General features: G+C 39.8%; 1 protein-coding gene across 2 annotated transcripts; it reads left to right on the plus strand.

Moving 5' to 3' along the window:
- Positions 1–1,952: 1,952 nt before the first annotated feature.
- On the plus strand, positions 1,953–10,835 carry LOC119953679 (nuclear factor interleukin-3-regulated protein-like). 2 transcript variants are annotated; one of them, XM_038778202.1, is made up of 2 exons: positions 1,953–2,115; positions 8,860–10,835. In XM_038778202.1, the coding sequence occupies exon 2, from the start codon at positions 9,206–9,208 to the stop codon at positions 10,265–10,267; it is 1,062 nt and encodes a 353-aa protein (XP_038634130.1). In that variant the 5' UTR covers positions 1,953–2,115; positions 8,860–9,205; the 3' UTR covers positions 10,268–10,835. The 2 variants fall into 2 exon arrangements, with proteins under 2 accessions (XP_038634130.1, XP_038634132.1); XM_038778204.1 differs by lacking the exon at positions 1,953–2,115 and adding an exon at positions 5,057–5,205.
- Positions 10,836–12,155: the final 1,320 nt, after the last annotated feature.

Below are 12,155 nucleotides of genomic sequence, written 5' to 3' on the forward strand. Positions count from 1 at the left end.
ATGTTGTCAGTGATAGGGCTGGGGGTGGTCATCTCGACGATCTATGGGAGGATTTTAGAGGAGGATATGGTGTCTCTGGAGAGGGGGTTTAAGGCCAAGTGGGAGGAGGAGCTGAGGATGGCGTTGGAATAGGGGCTGTGGTGTGAGGTGCTGTGGAGGGCGAATGCCTGAACCATATGCACGAGGCTAGGGTTGATACAGCTAAAGGCTGTACACAGAGCGCAACTGATGAAGTTAAAGATGAGCCGGTTGTTAGAGGGGGTGGAGGATATTTGTGAGCGGTGTGCGAGTGGCCCAGCCAATCACATACATATGTTCTGATTCTGCCTGAAGTTGGAGAAACTTTGGAGGTTGTTCTTTGGCACCATGTCGGTGATCTTGTATGCGGATTTAGAGCCCATTCCCCGGAGGGCCATATTCGGGTGTCGGACTTGCCAGAGTTGAAAATGGGAGCGGGGTCAGATGTTTTAGCCATTGTGTCGTTGATTGCTCGCAGGTTGCAGTTTGGGTGGAGGTCAGTTTCTCCAGCCTGTGCCTGGGTGTGGCTGAGGCACTTAATGGAGTTCCTGTCCTTAGAAAAGGTGAAATTTGCTCTGATGGGGATGTGAGGGGTCTGTAAGAGATGGGGTTTGTTTATACTACAATTCAAGGAGCTGGTTACCGTCAACTGTTAGGGGCGAGGAGAGGGGGTGAGGTGAGGTGTTTGGTTAGGGTGTTGGGGGGTGGGGGAGCCGGGTTCAGGGTTTTGTGTTGGTTTTACTTTATAATGTTATGTGTTTTAAATGTAAAAACGTCAAAAATATGAATAAAAATACTTTTAAAAAGTTGTGATGGCAAAACAGTGACGTTAAGTCATAAATCAGCTATGATCTCATACAATGACAGAACACGGGGCTAAAAGGCCTACTTCTGCTTCAATGTTCTGAAAGGACAAGTTTGGTGCAATACTAACACCCCCACAATCTTTCACTCCGAGGGGGGGGGGGGGGGGGGAGTTAACTTTTGAGTGTTGAACAATTAGCATTGAGATGTGGTCGAAAAGTTGAAGTATACCGCTGTATAAACACATTGCAGTTTGCAGTTTTTAAAAAAATCAGTAAGAGCCACTTCAATGACGGTTTCCAATCAGCTTATTCAAGTCGATAGATTTAGGAGGTAAACTCTAGGTGGTGTTATAGTCAAGGAATGACAAGTCGAACACTGACACAGTGCCGTAATGAAAGGCATTATATAATAAATACATCAAATTCATCAGAGGATTTCTCATGACTGTAATAAGGGATTGCCTGTCAAGAAATAGATATGTTTCAATTCCATCAAATGTTATTTGTACCATTTCTACATTTGGTTCTAAATTAATTGATGGGATTATGGGGGCTACTGGCAAGATCAGCATTTATTGCCCATCCCCAATTTTCCTTGAGTTTACAACTGAACATTTAAGGGGGCATTTAAGAGGCAATTACATTACCCTGGGTCCAGAGTCGCATGTAGACCAGATCCCGTAACGGTGGCAGATTTCTGTCCCGAAAGGACAATAGGGAACCGATTGTTTTTTTTAAAGACCTGGTTATTTATTAATCACCGTTGCTGAGACTAGCTGACTTATTTCCCCGAACCGGATTTAAATTTATCGGCTGCCGTGATGGGATTAAAAACTGTAATTGGTGCACACTTGTCAGACAGGTCTAGAACAGTTATTCCAAAATTAATTGTGGACCGGAATCGCAGCCGTTAACTACGCTCGCGTATTTTAATTCTGAGAATATCAAAGACGAGTTTCACTTTGTTTCTTTGCTCTTCCTGTTGCTGGCATTCAAACCATAACAAGAGTCAGCGGATCATTCTGAATTCGCTTCGCCCTCTTGTGGCCAGTGTTAATCATATTACTGATTCATTCCCTTGGTATTTCAGCCTGATGCATGGTAACTGTGCTGTAAGCCACTGTTACGTAAAGACGGCATGCCCTTTTCTTTTTAACTCGTTTGTTATGCAAAAACGGGTTGACCCATTAACGCGCATATCTGCACAGACTTGTCCTCCAGGCTCCTCTCTGTTCTCCGGGTACCGGGCATGGGTGCAGTCAAATACTGAAAAGATGCTCAACGGTTTGCGGTAAGTGTTTGGGTGATTTATTTACTGTGCATTACAGTTTGAAACAATAACCTAATCGCTTTTCTGTGTTTTTTTTTCTTTTTTAGCACTTTTCATATTGAACAGCGTTGCGAGTCTTTTACACGGTACTGGTGAAATGTGGGGGTGCTATGTTAATGAATGCTCTATTTTGTGCGATTTAACTTATTTTTAAGTACTTGTACATGTCAGTACCGGAGCAGTTTATAAATATATTTGTAAATCGCAACAGAGTGTGCAAGGGTCTGCATATAATTCCATCACCAGCCTGAAATTGATATCAGAAAGGGTAGCGGATAACAGGAATTCGATATTCATCCAAAGATTTACATTATCAAAATATAGTCACAAAGGCCATCTTTGCCCAACTTCTGATGTTGCAATCTGAATGCCCTCCCTGCCTGTGAGAGGGTGGTGGAAGCAGATTCAATAGTAACTTGCAAAGGAAACAGGATATAAACTTAAAAATGCAAAAGAAATGCAGGGCCATGGAGAAGAGACAGGGATGGGGCGAATTGAATAGTGCTTTGACAGAGCTAGCACAGGCAGGTTGGGCCGAATGGCCTTTTGCACCACCATACTTGATTGCATGAATGCCAGATTCGGTTGCAAACGGCGTTGAGAAATTAGACAGCGAACGGCACTGAGGTCAAACTACAACCACGGTATGGAATCACATAAATCTGAGGAATAGACTGCAATGCTGGAAAGACTTGTTTTCTTCAACGTTTCCATTAAGTTCTGGTTATTTCTTGGGCACGTGCTCAACTCTTATGCAATAGGCTCTATTAAAAAGGCGCCGCTCTCCATGTCATCAGAAAATAACATTCACCTGAGGAAGGAGCAGTGCTCTGAAAGCTAGTGATTTGAAACAAACCTGTTGGACTTTAACCTGGTGTTGTAAGACTTCTTACTGTGCTCACCCCAGTCCAACGCCGGCATTTCCACATCATCAGAAAATAAGGCCTTTTAAAAAAAAAAATCGTACTCCTTTCAGAGTTACAAAGTCAATGAAGAGTGGACCCTTAATCCAGCTCTTTGGTTGCTACAAAACCCAATTCAAATTATATCCAATTCATGGACTCCACATAGAGACATGCAAGATCCAAGCTGACGAGAGCAGTCATTAGGTTTGGTCTTAGCCGAAAGACTGAGAAGCTGGGCAAACCACCTTCTGGATCATAGTTTACCAGGTACCATGGCTATAAATTACCCTGACATACTAAACTCACGATGCAGCTAAATTAAGACATGTGTGTCCTAATAGGTGTACAGGAATCCTGCCAGCCCCTATGGAGTCAAATGTACCCTCCAGATAAACTTTCTGCTTGATCTTGGTTATTGAGTTATCAGCTTGTGGTATGTTCTAAATATTTAAAAAATAATGTTACTATCGTAGGAAGGATTATTTCAGACTTTTTTCATGTCCAAAAGTTCTAAGCAGTCTATATGCTAGCTTTGAAACATTGATGTGAAGTTGAAGAGACTGTTTACCTCTAAAGTTCCAGAAAAGAGGTACAACCATTATGTCTACTTACTTTAAGCTTCTATTCACTGACAAAATGCACTTCTTACTGAAACAGAAACCTCATGCATGAATGACTCTTTGCTACCACAATGTACACATTTAAGATAAGCATTGCCTAATGCTTGTGTAATTGGATTTTTATCTCGTGTAATGCTCCCAACCTCAAGAAAATACCCCTCATGGCAAAAAATGGAATTACTCTGTTCTCTCCATCTCCAACTAAATTGCAACAGGTTCAGATATGATGTGTTTTAAAGCAGCTCACTACTCTACATCAAAAACTTCATTGCAGTGTTAATTTATGCCTACTTGTGGCACTAATAAAGATTATTTAAAAAAATAATGCAATCTTAATGCTCTTGAAGTGCTCACATTAGGTTTACTGGAATATTAGTATTCACAATAAAAAAAAGAAAAACTTGCGATTTAAATTGTATTCCGGAAAGCGAAACCAATCAGTAAAGGTAGTAAGTACTTCACGTACTCTTCGAAAGTGTTCATAGTTCTGATGGTGCATAAAGTTTAAATAAAATCAGACTAAATATAATGTGTTCTTAACCCTGTGCTCTAAATGACTGTATTTGCAATGCTCCATTTCCCCCACGCTTCTCTCCTTAAAATAAAATTCGGTGCTTTCACATGAAGCAGTAAATATTCCCTACATGCACAGATGCCGGTTGTTTGTGTCCAAGCCCTAAACATATGTGTCAGGCCATGTTGTGCCTGACTACGGTCCCCACCTCAGCGTGCGTTCAATTAAACTTCCAGTGGGGACCTCGGGCTGGTCAGCAGAAATGGTTACAATCAGCAGTGGTCAACTGCGGTCACCTATAGGATTCTCCCATCTTTGATAAGTAGAAATCAAAGGATCTAACTTTGCACTTTGCTGCTCTGGACATGACTGTCGCGCAAGGCGGTGCACAACCATATGTAAATCCCGGCTTGTTTTAACCATTTCGTGATAACGTAGAACTCAGAAACAATTAAACCGTTAGCTTCCTGTGTAATTCCCTGTCAAGCGATGGAGCACCATTTGGTAAATGGTAAAACTTTTTTCATCAAATCAGGCAATTTTCTTTGAAAAAGAACCCCTTCTTAATTCGAGCTTGGTCACCTGAAACACACTTGCCCTGCTACCTTTAAACTTAGATAGTGCGATTTTATAGATGGTGAATCATCAGGGATTCTTATCATGGAAGAATTATTGCGTACATTGTAGATTGTAGCTTAAGTTTCGTGGAAAATAAGAGACTCGGAGGCTAGATTTTCCGCTACTGTACGCTGTACACTTGTGAAAGTGTCATGCAAATTCTGCCAGCGTAGGTTGATGGCCCGCCCACTAACGTTGGAGCATATCTTCTCTAGCAAAGTTGCTTGAGCATTTATAACGTTTGCTTTTGAAAGAATGGCACTGCATCACAAAACTGAAAATACCCTTAGATTAACATATAAATAATGTAAACACATCTTATTTATTGCACTCCTACTCTTCTGATCCCTAAAGCCCTAAACAATTACAAGATGAAGATGTTAATACGTTTACCGTAAGTACCGGTACCAAACACATTTATTATTTAATGTTGATAAGATTTACATTCATAAATGTATAGTTTTTAATGTTGTAAAGTAGGAAGGACAAATTAATATATTTAATGATGGCAAAGGGCCCATTATGTTTAATATATATGCACATTTAACCAATACGTTGAAATTGAGCAAAATTGTTACAGATTATAATTTATAAGTAAACATGAAAGGGCGTAACTTTGTTTTATTAATTTTAGCATTGACTTCTTTTTATTATTCAACTTAAACAATACATAATGGCTTACTTCTACATCATAATATTGTGCAATTTAAGGTCCACATTGTATTTATATGTTGTACATTTACCACAATTGGATAACAAATGTTACTGGAGCACAGTACAAATTATTATCAAGCTATCGACCTGTAAAAGTGGATTTAATAAACCAACAATCATCAAATTTAGAATAACGGCCCCATTTATAATCAGAAATCCTTGTGTTGTTTTTGGGCCTTCGAATAAATCATAGAATCACGACAGTGCAGAAGGAGACCATTCAGTCCATCAAGTCTGCACCAACCCTCTGAAAGAGCACTCCACCCAAGCCCTTGCCCTATCCCCACAACCTCACCTAACCCACACTTCCCTGGAAATAAAGGGGCAACTTAGAATGACCAATCCACCTAACCTGCTTGTCTTCGGACTGGAAGGAAACAGGAGCACCCAGAGGAAACCCAAGCAGACATGGGGAGAACATGCAAACTCCACACAGTCACCCAAGGCTGGAATCAAACCGGGTCTCTGGCGTTGTAAGGCAGGAATGCTAACGACCGTACCACCATGCCACCTATTTGAGCCGAATTATTTGAGCCAGTTGGCACATCAAAAATCTGGGGTTAACTTTACAATTAGCAGTTTTGTAATTACTTATCATGTCCTTACACTGTGGTGTGCGTTCAGTGCTCTGGCTTGATATTATTCAAGTTTGCCTGGTCAAGGCAAACAGAGGAAGCATACAGGAAAATAAGTCTGCTCATTGGCACCCAAAATTAGTGAAGTTAAATGTCTAAGAACAATAAAAACTTGCAATTTACTTTAAGAGGGTTCATGGAACTTACAATTGATCACGTGGAAACTTTTGAAGCTTCATTCCACACCAATTGCTCTTTTGTTTCACTGCCACGATGGGGATATTGCTGCTGAACCTGATCTCACGCTGCTTTTCTATATATTTGATTGAAATGTCTTCATATTCAAATTATATGACATTGTTTATTTTATAGAAAATAAAATATGGTATGGGACAAAATAGATAGGTTACAGGTGCGATAAAATCTGAATATGATTATAGAAATGCAAGACAATTCCTAAAAAAAGCAGTGCAGAGAAATTGGGTGGAATTATTTTTGGAGATGGAATAAAATGGTTGCTTGACAAAATCTACGTTAGGTTTAGATTTTAAAGCCTATCCCCCTTCCCTAAAGCATAGTGGCATAAATTAATATCTTTTTCCTGAAAACCAACTTACCCTGTTTTATTTTCACAATTGCCTTCTTAAATTTGTATGTAACTGCAGGTGTTCAAAATCAACTCACTGGTCCCCAGGACAAACAAAACCAGCTTCAAATGTTGTTTCGGAAAGCAGGGATTCTTGGCAATGCAGTGCATAACAAATATTACATTTTAAATGTTCCTAAAACGTTCACTGCAGAAAGGGACCCCACTCAATCCTTCTAAACACACACATAATTCATTCTTCCTTGATGTTTGTACAGCTTTGGAGATACAGAAGATCCTAAATAATATATTTTGGGAAAAGATTCTTCATTATATTTGGGGAAAGCATTATTTTATCTGGGTGAAATGCAGTTGAAATTGTTTCAATTTACATTTGCATGATAAAGCTATGCTGCAAGAATTACTGTTAGATTCAACACAGCTTTAAAGTTAAGTTTCTTAAATTGGTACCATTCATCCCATTCTAATGCCAGTCCAAACTGTTTAAGTTCAAAAGTTGTCAATATCAAATGCATGGTTGAAATCTTTAGATAATAGACAGTTTTATCTGCCCTCTTCTCCAGCTAAATTCTGCATCACTTATGTGCATCATCCCTTTCAGTTGCATTTTATGTACAAGTGACTCACACAAAATAGTTCCATACCAAAAAGCATGGAAATGGACAATAAGTTCAAATGGAAAATAGTTTCAGCAGCAAATCTAAGATTCGTTATTCTAAACTGATGTCAAATTGATAATGGCATCACTGCAGTGCACAGAGACCGTTACAAAATAGCCTCGAATTCTCACTTTTAATCTGTAAAAAATTATCCAGATCGTTTAACAGCCAAGATTCACAAGTGGACAACGCAGCTTTCCCTAAAATCAACACTCAGTGTTAAATTATCTCTCCTACAGTTTGAAAGAAACCAATCTCCATCAGTGTAGATTTTTAAGTCCTTAATTTTGTTCTTAGAAATGCAATCTCACTTTTGTTATCAGGATCTATTTTGTGCAGAAATGGCACGTGGGTGTTTGTTTGACTGTTTCAGTTTCTTTGAAAAATGTCTAGACATGGAGGTGGAACGCTAAGTGTTGGACTCATCGTGGTTAATGTAAAATTCTTGAACATTTTCATTTGGTGCTTCCAAGACGAGCAATCTCTCTCCCTCGTCGCAAAAAAAAAAAATGCCGGTTCTTTTATGCGCGGGAAGCAATAGAGGAAAAGTTGAAGTAACTCCGGTAAATAAAACATGCCTAAATGTATTCTAATCTGTTGGTGCACTTGAAAGGCTGGTCGCATCTCTGAAACAGACATCTTTCACATTTGCGTATTGTGCTGTAACCCCCCCCTTTGAACCCTCCATATGTGTTAGCATTGCGTAATCTGTAGAACTCGCCCATTAAAAATATATAGTTGCCGATGAAGGAATGAGATAAGCAAAGGGGAGGAAAAGAGAGAATGGCGAGAAATTCCTCGCTGTGTGAATGTGAAGTCAAGCAGAGAGGAAAAGGTTGTCCCTGAAATGAGAAGAGAAGAAAGATTGATAGTGGGAAACCAGAACAGTAAACTAAAATGGAATATAATGATAGAAATGGGGGCCAGAAAAGTCGAGAAACAGAGATAAAGCGGCGGTACAGCTGAAAGGGAAGTTCTTTAATGTTGCAGATCTTTTAGTTATACTTTTGTTAATATTTTAACAGTTGTAGTATTCAAGAAGCACGACTAATCTTTCATCAGATATTATTAGGTAATAAACAGCCAAAAAAATGCTTCCGCGGAAGGCACCATCTGCCCACATCTGATACCTACCTGTGAAACTCATAGTTGCAGAAAGCATTACTTGAGGTTGACTGATCTCTGCAACCAAAGTGGACAGCTTTTGGGGACTGCTAGTTTATTAGACACTTTTCGGATAACAGTTCAGTTATCACAATCTGAAAGAGCACATAATTGTAAATTATAGGGATGAAAACAGTGAAAACAAAGACTCCGGTCTTCCTTGTGCGGAATTAACAGCATAAAACCCCTCTGAAGTGCACTCACTCCCTCTCCACCCCAAACTTTCAATCTGATTTTCTTTTACAAAATCACTGACAGAAATGACCTCCGTGCATTAGCTTACACCGGTGCAGTGGCTAATACGATGTTCATGTGTTTTTTTTTTGCAGATGTCATAAACTATAATTCTGCGTCAAGTTGGAAGCAAGTGCCAAGCCGCACTCAGCAACTTTGAAGCAGGGACTGGGAGCAGCACCCCCCTCGCTGTGAGAGGTGCGCATGCGCAGCAGCGGCTGAAGAAGGCGCCGCCATGTTGGGCGGGTAGTTGGAGTCACAAGGTACCGTGTGAAGCCCTGCAGTGAACCGCCCGAGCGCCGACTGCTTTCCTGACGGCCACTAGACTTCCGTGGGGTTGAAAACGAAATAGGAGAGGGGGCATTTTTTTCCTTTTTTAAAAGAAAAGCACAGCCCAGTGACAATCCCTCAACACACGGTGCCGTCGCGCCCACTCTGGCCATGTTGTCCACACTCGACGCCATGGCGGACCTGGAGCCCAGGCCGTTGAAAAGCGGTGGGTTCCAGGGCAAGCTGAATTCCCGTAGGAAGAGGGAGTTCATGCCCGAGGATAAAAAGGACGCCTCTTACTGGGAGAAGAGACGGAAAAACAACGAGGCCGCCAAACGGTCGCGCGAGAAGCGACGCTTCAACGACCTGGTGTTGGAAAGCAAAATGCTGTCGCTCAACGAGGAGAACGCCTGCCTCAGGGTCGAGCTCCTCACCTTGAAGCTGAGGTACGGCCTCATCAGCTCCACGGTCTATGCCCAGGAAGCCCAGATCCTGCAAGGCTGCATGCAAAAGTACTTTGCAAGGCAGAGAGCGATAGAGATGGACCCTCACTTTTTGGAACTGGACCCCCCATTTGTGAGGGATGGCTGCTGCCACAATCACATGAGGTACACCCCAGGACGGATGCCTCTCGATCCCATTGATTCCACTTCTCAACATACACGGGATAGCCCACTTCACACAAAATGCCCCAGCCCTGTATCGGTCAGAGTGCACAAGCAGTACCCACTAGAAATTTCGACGGATGAGTCCGCAATACATAAAGCCTCGTTGAATCAGTTACTATATTCCAGATACCCACATACATTTAATGAGACCTATCCCTATTACAGGCCTTCAAGTGCTTCCCCAAATGCAACAGAGGTGGATAATAAAAGCAATAAAAGAGAGTCAGAAGATGATGCAGAAGATGAACAACAGGTCCCTAAAATGCTTCCTTTCTCTCCTGTGAATAACTGTAGATTTGAACATTCCACAACCTCCAAGTCAAGTAACTCTGCTCTTCCTCACAAACTGAGAATTAAGGCAAAAACAATGCTTGCAAAAGAAGAAAAGGGTGATGCAGAATTTGATCTTGAGATGTCATGGAAGGATAAACCTGGCCTTGCAAAGACTAGAAGTGCCTCATTGACTGAGATTAGAGACATGGATGTAGGTTTTTGTGGAGGCATTTGTAATTACACAGCAGCTTTTAAGCCTGTTATTCCATTATCCATTTGTCATTCAGTTTAATTGAAGGTTTCATCAATCATGACCATCCATTGAACTGAGTTTATTCAATGTTTATTAATACTATTTTCCTGAACAATATGCTTTTAAAAAGTCCTATTTGGATAGTGTAGTCTTAAATTGTACAGCAAGTTAAAACATTTTTAAGGCTGAAGCGGCTGGATGGCCCACTCCTATTTTTATACCTTTTGTTCCTAAACTTTTGATAGATTCATTTTTTTTTATCCGTGGCACTGTGATATTGGTAGAAGGAGCAGTTCAAGAAGTATGCTTTTAGTGAGAAAGAGTAATCAATTAAATTGTAGCTATTATGCATTTGTTAAATGTTCCTATTAATAAATTTACTTCATTTATACCACTGGAATTTTTTCTCTGATCACTGTTAGCAATACCGTAAACAAGCAAAATTTTAGTGAAATCATAAATACACTTTAATAAAATTAATTTACAGATTTGATAAAAACAGCGATCAACAGAATGGAGAATTATAAAGTAGATTCTCATGGTGTAAGAATAATACTATTAAAGTTGCTGCCAATGGCTCTTTTGACTTGCCTGTTTTGAGCCACATCCAATCTGATATGTTTACATTTGTATGGACTATATGAACAAAAATGAACTATTGGGAGGAAAAAAAGCTCATTAGAAAGACAGGCCTAAGTCAATTTGGCTTGTGAGGGAAGGTTTCATACAAATAATTTCTTCTGAAGTTGTTAAATTTAGCATTAATGCAGTTCATTTATGCTAAGTCCTCTGTGCCATATGATCCCACATAAGTGAGTGGCAGGCTGAACTAGACTTCACACCGCTGACCCAAACCTAGAAATGGCTGTCTATGATTAATATTAAAAATGACTTGCCAACACCTATGGGAAAAGAACTGGCAGATTTGTTCATCACTAATATTATCAACAGTAATTTCTTGGCTTTGAATTTAGTAAATGCCTTGGCTGTCCTATTCACTAGTCTGAAAGTGATAAGTAATCTTGTTCCTTTTCTCCATCTTGCGATGAGATGCTCAGAAATGAAGCCAAAATTTGGCTATTTTCTTTAAACTCACTTTTTCTTGTTACAGCCTGCATCCATCCATAATACTTTAGATGTGAGCGAATTCATTATCTTAAATATGTAAAACAAACCTGTACAGAAATGGCTATTTTATTTATTGGTTTTTGATTGATGCTGTTTGATATTTTCCTTGTATTGATGTTTAATTACATAAACCGTAACAATCTCCTTGTAAAGTAGAAAAAGGTATCCAGATTGTTTAGAAGATTCATAAAAACAGCAATTACATGGATTTATAAGACAGTTATTCAGTCAGCATTGCCCCAGGCAGTTCATTGGTTAAACAGAAATGTTTTAAAGTCAAATTTCTCGATTTTTGAGAAAATATCTCTTATTAATGACGTCAGGAGTGAGAGGTGAAGAGAGGTCTCCTTGAACTTTTTAATAGTTATTTTGCTGTTATTTTAATGCATTAGCTATTCATTCCTTTTGCAACTGTGTATCAGTTAATTATGAATGAAGAAATGGAAATAATTTAGATGAGTATCTTAGACATTGGTTGAGACATATACCACAGAATCTGACCATGCCACAGTACACTTCAATTCTACCTGTTAAAGATGTAATTGAAATTATTTCCAATGAATAGAAAACAATTAAGAATTAATTAAATTAATGCCTTAAAGCCAGTTGCCAGGTTCATTATTGCTTTCTATATCTTTCCCTTTTCTCAAAGGCAGGGGCAGTGTTGTGGCATGATTCATAGGAAGTAGGACACCTCTAGTACCTCAACAAAGTGACTGATTCATTTTTGAGTTCAGACATTGAGAACTGAAGTTTCTATGGGTTTCACAACTGAGACCGGTGGCAGGAATTTTCAGCT

This window comes from Scyliorhinus canicula, chromosome 18, assembly GCF_902713615.1.
Source record: "Scyliorhinus canicula chromosome 18, sScyCan1.1, whole genome shotgun sequence".
NCBI lineage: Eukaryota > Metazoa > Chordata > Chondrichthyes > Carcharhiniformes > Scyliorhinidae > Scyliorhinus > Scyliorhinus canicula.